Source organism: Chironomus tepperi, unplaced genomic scaffold (genome assembly GCF_022539635.2).
Source record: "Chironomus tepperi strain 1889 unplaced genomic scaffold, CSIRO-AGI_Ctep_v1 contig_422, whole genome shotgun sequence".
Taxonomy (NCBI): Eukaryota; Metazoa; Arthropoda; class Insecta; order Diptera; family Chironomidae; genus Chironomus; species Chironomus tepperi.
In genome coordinates, this window is record NW_027226544.1 from 133,468 (window position 1) to 148,562 (window position 15,095).

Consider the following 15,095-nt stretch of genomic DNA (forward strand, 5'->3'; position numbering starts at 1 on the left):
AATGACTGATTAAGAATTGCTTTTTTTAATTCTTCAAAAAGTCTTTTTTGTCATTTTTTCGTTCAATTTTTTTCATATTTTAATTTTTTTCTTTGAATAAAGTCTTCTTTGATAAATTTGTATAGTTTCATGTGGTTTGAGTGGTAATTTTGCATAAAGATGTCTAGTATCCATCCCCATTCTAATTGGAAATGGAGCTTCAAGTCGACTAAGAGAATTGTATGAAATAGTCAACTAAAGTTAACTAGAAACATATGGAAATCTAGTCGGCATCGAGTTCTGACGATAGTGTTATACTAAGGGCTCTTGAGACCGAGACCAAGACAACCCAGTCTCGAGATTCGTTGAAAACGAGATTTCGAAGAATTCTCTAGTGGTCCAGGTCTCGATTTTAATCTCAAAAATCCGTTTAAACCGAAATTTCGGGAAACCCTTCTGTATATATTAGTGAGAATCACTAGTCCATAATATAATATATTGTCACTAAGCTAAGAACATCCCATCCCCACAATTCTCTTAAATTTTGTATAGCAATACCTATCTTAGGTATAAGAACTCAAGTATATCATCTAAATTACCCTAAAACTTAATTTGGCATAAAATTTTGACCGTGCTAAAAAGCCATTAATTTAATAAATTACTAAAAGATTTGCTTGCACACTTGAGTATTTCCGAATTTTGTTTTCTTATTATTTTTGTTGCTGTCCAAATTTCCAAAAAACAAAAAAGTTTCTAATAAAAGCATCATCTCAATGAAACTATACAAATCTATCCAAAAAAAAAAGTCATTAATTATAATTATTTTATCTGTTTAAATCATACTATCTTCACTATGTATGTATAATAAATGGAAAAAGCACACACAGGCAGAGGTAATTTTTAATCAATTGTATATCCTTAGAAATGTAATATCAACATCATTATCTATTAAAAATAATAAATCATAAAGAAATAAAAAGAATGAATTTTCTTTACACTATAAGTCTTACACAATGTTACGACGTGTATTTATATACTTTCTTGATCTCTCGTTGCTATTCTCCTTCACATAAGATTCATCTGAAAACTTTCGCTTTTGATTGTAGTCATAATAATGCAGTTTCTTATCGTTTTGTTGTCCATTACTTTCAAAATCGGAAAGTCTTTTTTGTCGTACGTAAGGCGGCTCCTCATTTTTTCTTAACGAATCATTTTTCGACAACTCAAGGTCACTCCTTTCACGTATTAACTCATTACGCGAACGATAATGAACTGGTTTGGCGATATTGTCACTACTGTTCCAGAAATCATCAAATTTATTACCATATAGATCTAAATTTGGTTGAAATGTACATGGCGATGGCGATGCCATACTTTGTGATGACTTTCTCCATCCTTCCTCATATCGTCTCTTTACAGTCTCATCTTCCATTGCTTGACGACGCTGTGATTTACCACTTGAATTTTCACTCGAATCTTCACTTGATGTACCAATACCCAAATCCTTTTCGTCATTGCCATATGCTTTATAGTTCGATGGCATGAATTGTTTACTTGAATAAATTCCATTTGGTGACGATGCCATTAAATGTGGATGTGTTATTGTGAATGGATGAAGCATTTTTCCGTCCTTCTTTTCTGGTTTATATTGATACATCACATCGTCTTCAAATTGTGAATCGTCAATATCCGAACATGAATTTGGTCCAAAAAGTGAGAGCATCACAGGTAATAAGAAGAGTCCATGCATAGCACCGAACAAGATTACTAAAAATACCATTTTGAAAAATACCAAGAAGATGTAACTCTGAGCTAATAAGAGTGCAACGACACCGAGGATTGTGCTGACAGATCCTTGCACAATCGGTAATCCCAATGAATATAAAGCTTCTCTAACACGATCTTCAGGTAATTTGCATTTTGATGACATGTATACATAACAAATGTGAGCAGTAAAATCGATTGAAAATCCAATACACATGATAAGATTAATCATAGATATCGAGTCAAGATTCACCTCCCATAAAGACATATATCCAACAACACCAACCTCAATTGATATAATACTAAATGTAATCCAAATTGAGCATAAAACATTTGGTATGAAAATGAATGAAATTATCATCATTATTATAGCACCAATGACCATACATTGAATTGATGTTGGACGTACAAGTTCAAATTGATCAAAGAACACGAAATATGGATGGAAGATTGTCACATTAAGATCGGAATTCTTACAAATCTCACGCAAATCTCTAACCATTCGCTTCTCATGATTCGTATCTGAAATGTTAATTGCTTGAATTAAGAATCTTGATGCCTCAATGCGTGTCTCGTTGTCGTTGAACTTAACATCCAATGAAAATGGATTGCCGGGATAAAGCCAGTACTAGAAAAAATAATAAAAAGAAAGAATAGAAGTTGATAAGTTATGATTATGCTTATTGTTTTAAATTAATCATAATAATATGTACAGCACAATCAATTCAATTCATCATATCATGTCTTGTTTGATGATGATGATCACACTCTCTTTATTATTATTATGACTATGATTATTATTGACTATACATACCTCTTTAAGAGCTTCAATAAAGTCTTGTTCTGATGCTACAGTCATATTAAGATAATCGCTACGTTCCGCAAACGATAAGAATGTTCTAAGCCATGATTCTGTATAAATTGATGATGTTACGTAGGATGTATTCTCAAGTTGTTGCATCACATCTTCGATCTTCATCTGAGTTATTGGGTCAGAATAATTTAAATCACCATTTATAATGACTTGTATTCTATATGGAAATTCACGATAATAGTCATCTTCTAAATCAAAGAATTTCACTGAGTAGGAGTCTGATTTAGATAGCTTTCGTCGTTCAAGACCTTCCTCAATCTTTGTCACGCCATAACATGCGCCAGCCAAATATGCAGCAAATATTAAAATAATCATTGCTTTCACCCAGCCTTTGTTGACAAATCTCGCAACATGATCTCTAAAGAATGCCATCAGCATGTGTTCCTTGTTGTCAAGTGGATTATCAGGATCATTTCGATTTATTCCACCGGTTACAAATTTTCGATATATCCATGACCGATTTTCTGTTGAATGCGAAAATAAAAATTCATGATATAAATTGTTATACGTAATAATTAAAGGTCGTCTCACATATATTGAGTTAAATAATAATAATGCTGTTATTTATAAGCAAGTTTGACAGAGTAAGGCAAACATATAAATTTTTGAATTAGCATGTCGTTGACTGAGACGTAAGTTTGCATATTTGATGGTATGAGCTTTAGGGAAATAATTTGTCACTTTGTAACGGTTTTTGGGAATTTAAAATGACAAATTGCTTGAATTTTGAATTTTTAACGGACTTTTTACTGATCAATTTACTAAAATGGTCTTAAATTGTTGTAGATAGAATTCTACATATCCCCAAAATGACTAACAAGTCAATTCTTCAACGAATATCAAGCTAACTTATATTTTAAATGAAACAAGTGTGTAAATTTAATTTAATTTAAAGACCAACGTGGAATGTACAAAAATGCCCCTACACACAAATTTGGACAAATTACACACGTCAAAATAATGATATTCAAAAGTTCATCGTAACCGAGACAAATCAGTATTGTGATCATTAATCAATACATTGACAGGAATTCCTTTGTTTTCTTTTATTGCAATGGAATTGATTCACATTGTTTGTAACTGTTAATTAATACAAAAATTAGCAATGTATACTTGTGTCTATCTTTCTCATGCTCATTTTTTGGCTATCGTAGTTTAAGTGTAGTGAAATTTGACATATCATTGTTATTTAAGTGGTGATTGCCTATTCACAAACACTCAGTCACAAAAAAAAAAATTTTAAATGGAAATGTAAATATGACACGAAGAAATGGCTGAGACGCATTATACACCAGTGGGTCAGTTTATGTAATTGATTTTATGACTGCGCTATTTTTTTTTGGGAGTGAAATGTGGGTTATTACCAATGCTGCATTCGAATTAATGATGTAGCTTTATCTACATATTTCATCATCGAGTGCTATGCATTTGATGCTCATACAATGTTGCAGAGATTCAGAGCATGTAAGAAGTAGTTTGATTGTCATCAACCCTAAACAGGCAGTTGAACATTAGTAACTTGAGAAACCCACCAAATATGACTCCGAACCAATCTGTTCCGCATGTACAACCCCAACAACCATGGGGGACTCCTAAGTCAAACTCATCCTTCCTTTTTGGGAAGAAGTCATCAATTAGATACGCTTCATAATTCAGATAATTCGCCAAAATCACAATCAAAATTTCACTGCCTTGAGCAACATTTAAAAAGCACCTAACAGCATCCTCAATTTCACTAAAAAACCTCATAACGCCAATTTTAAATTTCCGCCAGCCAATCCACACCTAACGTCAGATGCTAATGAACATTTGAAGTTTTTCAGCACATGAATCTGTTGTGAATATTATCATAAACATTTTTTGATGATCATTCACCTAATAAATTCATAAACGTCTTTTGTTATCGCGAATCGCTAATATAATTCGTCATTAATCATCACAGCGATCTTTGGCACGACAATCACCGATGAGAATACGTTCTAATACGCAATTTTCGAGAAGAAAATCTTTTCTTCTAGACACTTTCTAATCATGTGTACCGTTATAGCTTTGTCGTGTGTAATATATGATGTGATGAGAAACAATAAGCCTCTCAGGAAGCATTCAATTGAAGATTTCTATTTGTTGTTGTTTTTTTAAATTAATTCATGATGATTCTACACACAGCGTAGCATTTATGTCATCAAATGTAGTAGACATTTAAATTTGTTAAAGAATCTTTATTCAGAATTATGTCAGGAATTTAATAAATACAAAGTTAAAGCCAAACGATTGCTTAATCGATGTTTAATGCTTAATCACTCTCTTTAAGCTTTTTTTCTTTCTTTTTTCAAAGAAATTATAAAAATTTGTTAGTAAAACACGTGTTACACAATTTTTTTATTTGATCATATCGCGTTGCTGAGTCTGAGAGTTATGATGCAATGCTCAAGCTACATACTTATTTTGCTTCGGCTTCATTAGATGTGTGCAAAAGAAATGGTATTTTTTTCATCATCATAAGACAAGAGAAATGTTTGAAGAAAGAGAGTCCAATTGATTGGTGAGCGTAGCTCGAATGTGTTATGTGGTTCACTGCTTTATATGTTACATGTGTCACTCATTTCACAATAGCCATCCTTCGAAATTATGTATTAATATTTCTCTATGCTGCATAATTTTGCGAAATATGTTTGGTTTGAATTCGAAGGAAATTATCTCGAAATTAACGCAATGTGTTCGGGGATTTCTGGGAAGTCTTTTGAGGTTATGTTGTAATTTAATGACGCGAGGTGTTTTCTGCAAATTTTATGGTTTAGTCAATACTAGTAAATCCTATAAGATGTTGAAAACTTCAAAATATTGACGACAAATTTGATTTTTGAGATTTGAGGCTTGATATTGAGCAGGAAGTCTAAACAGAATGAACAACTTTAGTAAAACAACTCAAACTTGATCTGAATCTAACTGCCATACCTCAACCTATCCTAAGCACTCAATCAGTGACCTAACCTAACTGCTTTATAGGAAATTTAAAACAATTGAAGCATTATAAATGATTTTCCCCCTGATATTTCGCCCCAATAGACACTTATAATAATTTACCATCACATAACCAATTACATTCTCTTTTAAATGTGTAATACTCAAATAAATTTATATTCATGACTTGTATCTCAGCTAAACTGAAACATTTAAAGAGATTTCTTTAATTAAAATCAACAATAATTGGGGGGAAGAGATCAGTTATGACAGATATTTCCACACTTTTCTATGCTCTAATGATATTTTGGGTAACTAGTAAATTTTTGATTTAATTATCTTTAAACTCATAAGATTATTGGGATTTTTTATGATCCAATTACTTGGTGCAACTTCCCATATCTACTTTCATCGCTGCTCTTGCTAATCTGATCGGATTATTCGTGATGTATAGAGATTAATGCACGTAGGATGGACATAAAGTAAGGAGAATGACATGAGATGTAAACAGGAAGACTTAAATTAGCATGAACATGAGTTTCATAATAAATCTACTTCTGGTCTGTAAATTTAATTAAGTTGTCAAATCTTTCCTGAAGAAACTTTGACATAAGGAACCAAAATATTAATCCAGGAATTAAAATTACTGCTAATGAGTTTGTTTAGACAATTTGCACTAAAATAATTAGACAGATGTGTAATTACTTAACAGCAAGTGCAAAATTCTTTCCACAAGCAACTTTCAAAAAACAAACTTCATTCAATTAAACTTAAATTTATCAATGATATAGTTGTATTAGCAGCAGGTCAAAGCGGTTTTAGAAAAAAAAAATGCAATGCAAACATGTTATTTTACTTAAGATATATCTAGCTGCTCTTTGTGTCTGTATTGCATGATTTAGCAAAGTTTTAAAAAAAATGTAGCAGAAAGCAGTGAATTCAATCGAATTAGATTTATAATTGATTTTAATACTCAAAAAAATTGTCTTTCAAGGTAAGTAAATATATTAATTGGTTGGCCAAGAAAATTGACCTGTAGCGCATTCTTGCGTTTAATGGCTACTTGAGTAATTAAAGAATTTCGATGGATACTAAGGTATCAATAATAAGTAATTAAAGACTTATAAATGATTTTTTTTATTGGCGCTTAGATTTGCAAACTTGCAAACAGCTGATGTGTGTCTAATAATTAAATTAATGTAATTTCAATGTTTTCTGGTATTCTAAATAAGGAAAAAACAAAAACAAAACATTAAAGGGGTATGCAACTTATAAAATTGGTTGAAGAAGATTCAAAAATTAAAAATCCGTTACATTTTATCAATTACTTATAAAAACAACTCAAACAAGTCTTGAGTTAATTAAAATTGATAATTTTACTAGCGAAATGTTAAGTTATTCGAGAAATTTGCTACTTCATCTATAAACTTTAACTAATTCCGGATAACACGTCTTTTTACGGATTTACCATATGAAATTTCTTTTTATCTGACTATTTTAAAGAATTAGAAATCAGACTCGTGTTAATGTCTCGTAAAATATCACTCTTTTACCACATGATTTATAATAGTCAACTCTCAGCTAACCACATGCATAAGAAAATCTATCGAGAAATATAAAGTGCAGGAAATAATTATAAATTCATACCTTTAATTGCAACCGAGACTGGTTGAACCTCACAACCAAATATTCCATGGAGATTTCGATGTTCAAAATATCCAAAAACAGCCATACAACCAGCAAAGAATGTAATGTGCCACAAATATGTGAATGCTACAGCCATTGCACTATATGTACAGAAAATCCTCACAGATGGGAATGGACTAAAAATACCCATCCAAAAGCTAATCATATCAGTCAATGAGGTGATTGTAATAGAGACAGCAGCTTCTGACATCATATGTCCCATACGTTCAGGCACTGATAATTTAACTGATGTTCTGCGCCATGCGGCAAGCATCACAAACGTGTCATCAATTCCAATACCTAATTAAATTAAAAAGAATAGATAAAAAAGGTTAAGTTTAAGTACTTAAAATAAATCTCAATTGTGCTGATCATTTTGTTCAAATAGGGAAATAAAAGTTTCAAAGCATCGGTCAAAGAATGCAAGATTAACTGCTGCTGCTGAGCAAGTGAATGCAATTATGAATTTTAAGTATTTTTTCAGCAGCACACGTGAGATCATTTTTTTCATAGGAAACCTTTGCAATGACCTTAGCAACATTTAATCATAAAAGTGTTATATTTTTTTCCTCTCAATTCCTAAAGCAGTTCTTATTTAAACAAATCAGACGGTAGCAAATAAACATTTTTTTGTGTGCCTACACAACAAATCAGTGAGATTTACCGCATCAATGAATTTAAATTATTTTCATTTTAATTCATTTACTTCGACTATCTTCCAAGTCTTTCCATTCAATTTTTTTATCATGTTTACTTGCGATTTTTATTTTCTGCAGCATATAAAGTATGCTTTTTTAACTGTTTGAATTGCTTTACGGCTATTTAAACCTAAAAAAGTTTTACTCTTGACGTTAATGTGTAATTTAGAAAGCATGAATGCAACTCACTAAAACAGGTATGTGCAGTAATGTGTGTAGTAAGAATGCCTGCCATTTCTTATTATTGTTTTATTAAATTATATTTCTTGCACGTAAGTCCATCAATAGTTTTACTACCATATACTTAATTAATGGACTGATATCAATACGCCAATACTACTTGCTTGCATTGTTGGAGGTCATTATTTTAATATTATTAATAATAACATATCGATTGCACACTGACACTAATCGTAAATCATGTGATTACAAAATAAAGTCATCATTTGTATTGTAATTTGTTATTAACTATTCGCGAATATTTACAAGAAATTGCGACACTCGCTGCGTTTTTTTTCATCGTTTATGTCGTCGTTTTGTTTATCAATATCCGACTCACATTTAGATGCAAATTGCTCATCATTTTGTTCTGGAACCTTTTTAAATTGAGATCGTTTTGATGAATTTTGTACACTTGACAAGTGTTTGTTTATGTTTTACTTGCGAAAATATTGTATTGAGCTCAAAATGCTTTGAATCTTGAGAGATAGAAGCTACTTTATGTATAATTTGAAGAGTATGTAACTAAAGCACTTAAATACGATGAATTTGTTGCTTAATATAATTGATTTTTATGTGAAAATTAGGAAATATTGATTTATAACAAATTTTGATTGTTTAGTAATTCAACTGACTTGAAGTTGGCTATGATTTCCGTTGAATTTAACGAAATAGTGTTTCAAATGATTTAAATACGTTACAATACAAAAAGTCTTTCATGTCTCTATCTCGTTTGCTAATCGGTTTCTCATTAATCATATCGCGACTTGTAAATCCTACTACCGATTAATTTCACTCAATTTCTTTTTCTATAAAGTAGCAGAAAATATAATTTATTTCCACGTTGAGTGATCTCATGCAATCGTAAAATACTATACATATGACTAACTTTCATTTTTCAATGCAACACTATCGCGTGTCCTTGACAATCAAATGCAAGAGAGACGACATTTACATTAATGGAAAGGAACTGCAAAACAAAGGGCCATAAATTGTAAATATAATTAAATTGTTGATGTCTCAACAGAAGAAAATAGCAAACAGATGAATTGCTGATAAATGAGGTGCATAAGTAAACAAAACACGTAAAGCTAACTGATATATAACAGTTTTGTATCATGTGGAAGAGTAATGAACGTATTGGAATTAAAACAAAAAAAAGCTTTAATTTGCTTAAAAGAAATGAAAAATGAAGTCAAGGTTGAAGCTATAGGCTTTACTGGCGAAAAAGTATGTGGCATAATAATTTCTTCAATTTCTATTTTTTGCATTATTTACGATTTTTATACTCAACTGTTGAAATGATGAAGAAATGTAAAGTAAAAAGAAGTGAAAAATCGCATTAAATTTACTCAGCTCGGCTTTTATAGTTAACGAGAAATACTCCAAAATGTAATTAAAATTATGATCATTTTGTGAATTTATGAGTAAATAACGAAATATTTTGATGGAGAGAAAGAGTGAAACGTTATGTTAACTATAATTAATTTAAAATATTATTATTGGCCTACATATTCAGTCAGTCATTGATGACACAAGAAAATATAAAACATAAGCCATATGAGGAGCATTAAGATGAAGTGAAATTTGACATTACCAATCTTATGTCTCATACCACACACAATAACATGAGATGCTGGAGGAGTTCACGGTAAGTTTGTCATCAAGAATATGAGAACAAGATTCAAGTTTCACTTTCAAATCAACCATTAAGCGGTTTGCTGATTAATAAATCATTTTACTACGGAAATTATTTGTCTGAATGTCTATACTTCTGGTTGTTAGTGTGACTACTTTTGTGGAAAACAAAAGATTTGTTTCCACTCTACTTTTGCTGTTAATTCCACAATGATAGCATGGAAGTTTTGCTATTGTCTTTATTTTAAATGCATACCACAATGAATGTCAATAAAAACATTACAAAAGTACAATAAAAATTGTTGATTGCGTAGTTATCAAGGATGATATTTAAAACCTTATTCTGGGAAATTCCGGAATATTATAAACTTGATGACACTTTAATGACTTGGAACTTAAAGTTTGAAGGTTCAAAATTGCATTAATAATTCTAAAGGACGGAGATTGTTTATAGGAAAGGGATGTGGTTGTGTTTATAGGCACTTGATTTGTCATTGTCTACATGATGCATATAGCTTGACGATGTCACTGATCTAAATCCCACCAATCCATGTCTAATTCTCTCAGAAAGTGCTCATTTGCCAAAATCTTCAAATTGTAATAAAAAGCGCTTTTAATCTAGCAATTAAAGTGATTTATAACTTGAGTGTCATCCCGTAGATAAGCTATACTCACATTGACTGATGATCTTCATCAGCACAAACTGAGAAGTTACATTGACATTCATCGAGCACACACACATTTTTTTCTACATTTCATTTAATTGCAATGCAAGATTCATTTGCAGTCTAGGCAAGTATATTTTTTATACTTATTTATTTGGATGAATCAAGGCTTTGTAGTTCAAGTAAATCCACCGATTGTGAAATCTTCCTAAACAGCAATTTACAGCTCAATTAAATATGTATTCATATGGAAAGTTCTTAATGGATTTTTTATGATTTTTCTTGATTTATGAACAGTTGGAAATCCATTAATGATGCCAATGTATTACAAAAGATTTTGGCACATAAGAAGTACATGATAATCATAATAAAACTGTTATGATAGTACAATTAGAGAATTTGATTGTTTAGAAAATTGCACAATTCAAGTGTTTTGTGGCTTGAGATTTTGTCATAATAAAATAGTGTAATAATGATTATTAAAATAATCTGTTCCTTGATTTTTGTTTCATTCGCACATACTTGGAAATATATTTAACTTAAATTCATGCAATGACACATTCCAATTTACTTCGGGATTGGCTGTAAATTTGATGATTTTAAGTTGTTGGACAATTTATCAAGTAAAGTAATAAAGTCAAACCAGTTTTAAGCTGGTAGGTTTGTGGGTTCTAATCTTATAATTCCAATTTTCAAACTCGACAGGATTCATAAGGAACACTAGGTTGGTAAAATAATCCCAATCAAGTTTTGCAACTACTTGTTCAGTTAGTTGATCCGAAATCCGGCTCCAAGCCAGAATATGACTCTAGAATGATGCTGAATTTAAACCGAATCTGGCTAGGACCAAATCAGAGTCAAGCCAGCCTGAAACAAATTTTTGATCAATTAATCGGTTTGATCTATTCGAGAAAATATTAAGCAACATGTATCTATGAAAATTCCCACATTTTTCGTCCAATCCCTCAATTTTTTTCAAACATTATCACATTAAGCAATCGCAAAAAACTAAACCTGAAGTAAAAAAAACTGCATGTACATTTGAGGAAGGTCTTTAAAATTTATAGAAATTAAAAATTAATTTTCTTAATAATATTTTGTCCTTGCATTCATGTTTTTGCACTGCTCTTTATAGTCATCGCAATATCAATTAGTTCTTGCCAGCAACAGTAACAAAAAATTGCAATATTTCAAAATATCGACATGTGACCATATGTGCGTGTATGTGTAGGATACTGAATTAATTATGCAATTTCGGATGGTGTATTTCAAAGACGCAAACCGTTTAGCTCTCATGTAGATTGAAAATGACCAAGCGAACGTGAGTGAGAGCAATAGAAGTACTTAAAGTCAGCAACAACAAGGTAGTCAATTAAATCGTATAATATGCCACAAAAATTCGAGAGAAGTTTGTTTAAAATTACTTGCCATAATTTGCATTCTTTTCGCTTTCAAAACGCCGTGAAGTAAGCTATGGTAATTAATTTTACTAATAAGAAGAACAGTCAAAGAAACATTACGTGATACACTTTTTTTTCGGACGCAAGGAAATGATCAGCAAAAAAAAAATTTGAAAAGGAAGTCATGACTTACCAATCATAAGGAATGGAGCGGCTAAATTGATTCCGATAAATTCAACTCCTAAATACATTGCTAGACCGAAGGCAGCAGACGTAGCCATGACAGCGCTTACATTTCCTAACAGACCTAACCATGGTTTTGATCTAACTGTGTCACCCATCATGCACGTAAGCACACTGTGGAAAAAGAAACAAGTTTTTTACATTTTAACATTTTGTCGCAAAAAAAAACAAAATCGGAAATGGAAAGAAGAAATGCGTAAATAACAACACAAACCTAAATACGGCCATCAAAATGAAAGTGGAACTAAAATAGGGTATGACTGTTCTCGTATTTTTTTCCAATTCATGATCAAGTGTACGTGATGCAAATCTAGCAACTGCAATGTGTTTAAAGTATCCCGTCTCCTCATACTCGCCGACTGTGTCCAAAAATTTATCTTCCCATGCGGCACCTCTGTTGAAAATTAATATTAACATTGATTAACACCACTTATGGCATTATTAGATAGAGATTATCACTTACTTAGCATCTTGTCGCTTTGTATCTGCCGTAACAAAATAAACTAAATGAAGTGATGGCACGCTTTCGATGTATGTTGCATCGGCATTAACTTTTGTTCCACCAAAGAAAACGGGAAATGCATGTGCTGTAATTTTTTTGTTTTAAAAATATTTAATTAGTACCGACGACAACAAGTGACTTCAATGATTGCATCACTCACCATCCCAACTGACTGGATTCAACATAATTGGCCATGAAAGTGATAAGTTGCCATTTTCAACCTTTAATAGAAAATTAGAAAAAAACAATTATTTAAGGAGCTGTTTATAAATTATGTCTATTAATGTAATGGTAGGTCAAGAGCCGATGGTATAGTCTAGTGTTGTCTTAACTGTATGCCGCGCCACACGGTAACTGTCATGAACCGTGTTCGGTTATGCTCGTGGCTTACTCCCAAGGTGTGTCGTGGGACATTTTCGAATTCGAAATTAATTTAGAATTTTTCGAACTAAATTGTAAGAAGTCCAAACTAACATGATTTATGGACAACCCCTAATTGAACTTATAAAATTAAATTGATTTAATGCTGTAAAAACTTTATCTTGACTTTAGCCTACATTTAAATCGAAAAATATATAAATAGAATCGAGGGCTCAAGATAGCCTTCAGTCGATAATTTAACTTTTCTTACCTCTGGCAATATGTAATCCAAATTTAAAATATCATTGGTATAGCATTCATTCTCCCATTTTGCACATATATCTTTGTAACTGAATGTTTCTCCATCAAAATCCACAGTTGTATTTTGGATTATATCATCGAGTTTTCGAAGCTCACTCCACACAGATGTGCGTAAAAGATTTTCATCACCATCCTTTGCAACAATTATCACTCGACCAAATCTTCCTATTAATGATAAGCAAAAAGAGAAATATTTAGTGGATTATTATAAAATTTTAGCGTATCTAGGGCAATGCAATAATTATTTTTTTCAAAAAATGTCAAGTTTTAAGCTTTTTTCACATGATCTTTTTTGGGAAAGTTTCTAAAAATGTAGGTGAATAGGATTTTGTGAATTTAAATACCTCAAAACTAGACTTATTTAAAATTCAGCTAGTAATCTACACACAAGATCTGCTAAACTTCATTCAAATTCAACAGATTGATATGACAGGATAGAAGCACAAAGCATACTATGATAATGATTTTATTGCCCCAATAGATTAATGAGAACAATAACATAACTGACCGGAGATCAACAAATTAAGTCATCGAATTATATGAACTTATGGCTATTGAAGATCATTTCGATTACTTAAGAGGATTAATATATCTTGCAAAATTAACCACAAAGAGCATTCGATAACTATTTATCCAATTACAATTCAAGGTTAATTGATTTTAAGCTTTGGCTATTTAATGCAGAAGAAGAAAGTTGAGTGCTTGGTACTGAGTATTTTGAGGATGATTCACTTCAATGGTATGTGTAGAGCTTTACACTGATAAAAATAATTTAATATTTTGTATTAGATTTGTATGAGAAAATCTAATACAAAATATTAGATTTTCCTCAAATGCAAAAATATTAGATTTTAATAGATTCGTATTAATTTTTTTAAGGGGAAAAATTTAAAAAGAAAATAATTTATTAAACCTGAAAAATCCGTTTGAAATTATAAAATCTAATATTTTTTTATTCGATTCAAATAAAATTTTATTAAACTTTGCTTATGTCCTTAATTTATAAAATTGCGTTTATTTAAGATAAGATGTGACACAATAATTTTGTATTTTGTGGTCCTTTTTGTAAAATGTTTTCTTTCTTCTGTGTAGTCAATGAATTGTTCGATTGAATGTCCTAAGTCTACAGCACACTATTTAGAAAAAAATATGATTATTAAAATTAGAATCGTTAATTATATTATCTTTAATATATTATACCTTGAATCAATCAATTCTATTGAATTTGTCGACTCATTACGATCGATGTTCTCTACTTTTCAATAGAATCTTCATCGAACATCCAGTCCAGATCGGTTTTATTTGCTAAAAAGAAAATTTTAATTAGCACATGAATTTTTATAAATTTCAATCAAAACTTACCTGGTTATATCTTTACTATGCTCTATTTGTAGATGCTCTTCATAATCTATAATTTCACTTCTTGTACTTTTCTTTAAAATATGGCATTTTAATTATTTCAGTTTTTATGCCTCGAATTGTAATGACACTTCACAATATTTTTACTAATAGAAATATATTAAAATTTAATACTAAAATATTAAATTTTAATACTAAAATATTAAATTTTAATATGGTAAAATATTTAATTGTAAAATATTAAAATTTAATACTAAAATATTAAAATTTTAATACTAAAATATTAAATTTTAATAATAAAATATTAAATTTTAATATGGCGGTATTAAAATTCAATAGAAAATTTTAAAACTTTTGGATTGTTTACAAAAAGCTAATAAAAAACTATTAGAATCTAATAAAAAATATTAGAAAATAGTTTAATAC

At 30.5% G+C, this 15,095-nt stretch overlaps 1 protein-coding gene across 2 annotated transcripts in view; it reads right to left on the reverse strand.

Moving 5' to 3' along the window:
* Window positions 1-60: 60 nt before the first annotated feature.
* Window positions 61-15,095, reverse strand: part of LOC139097416 (patched domain-containing protein 3-like) — a 31,646-nt gene continuing 16,611 nt past the window's right edge. Inside the window, exons 4-12 of one of the 2 annotated variants that reach the window (XM_070649240.1) lie at window positions 13,261-13,475; window positions 12,790-12,850; window positions 12,591-12,714; window positions 12,342-12,521; window positions 12,078-12,241; window positions 7,226-7,564; window positions 2,558-3,081; window positions 990-2,371; window positions 61-924 (exon numbers count right to left, since the gene is read on the reverse strand). In XM_070649240.1, coding sequence (XP_070505341.1) covers window positions 921-924; window positions 990-2,371; window positions 2,558-3,081; window positions 7,226-7,564; window positions 12,078-12,241; window positions 12,342-12,521; window positions 12,591-12,714; window positions 12,790-12,850; window positions 13,261-13,475 — 2,993 coding nt within the window. In that variant the 3' untranslated portion in view covers window positions 61-920. Of the gene's footprint in view, window positions 2,372-2,557; window positions 3,082-7,225; window positions 7,565-12,077; window positions 12,242-12,341; window positions 12,522-12,590; window positions 12,715-12,789; window positions 12,851-13,260; window positions 13,476-15,095 lie in introns of both variants that reach the window. The other variant, XM_070649238.1, reaches the window with a different exon arrangement.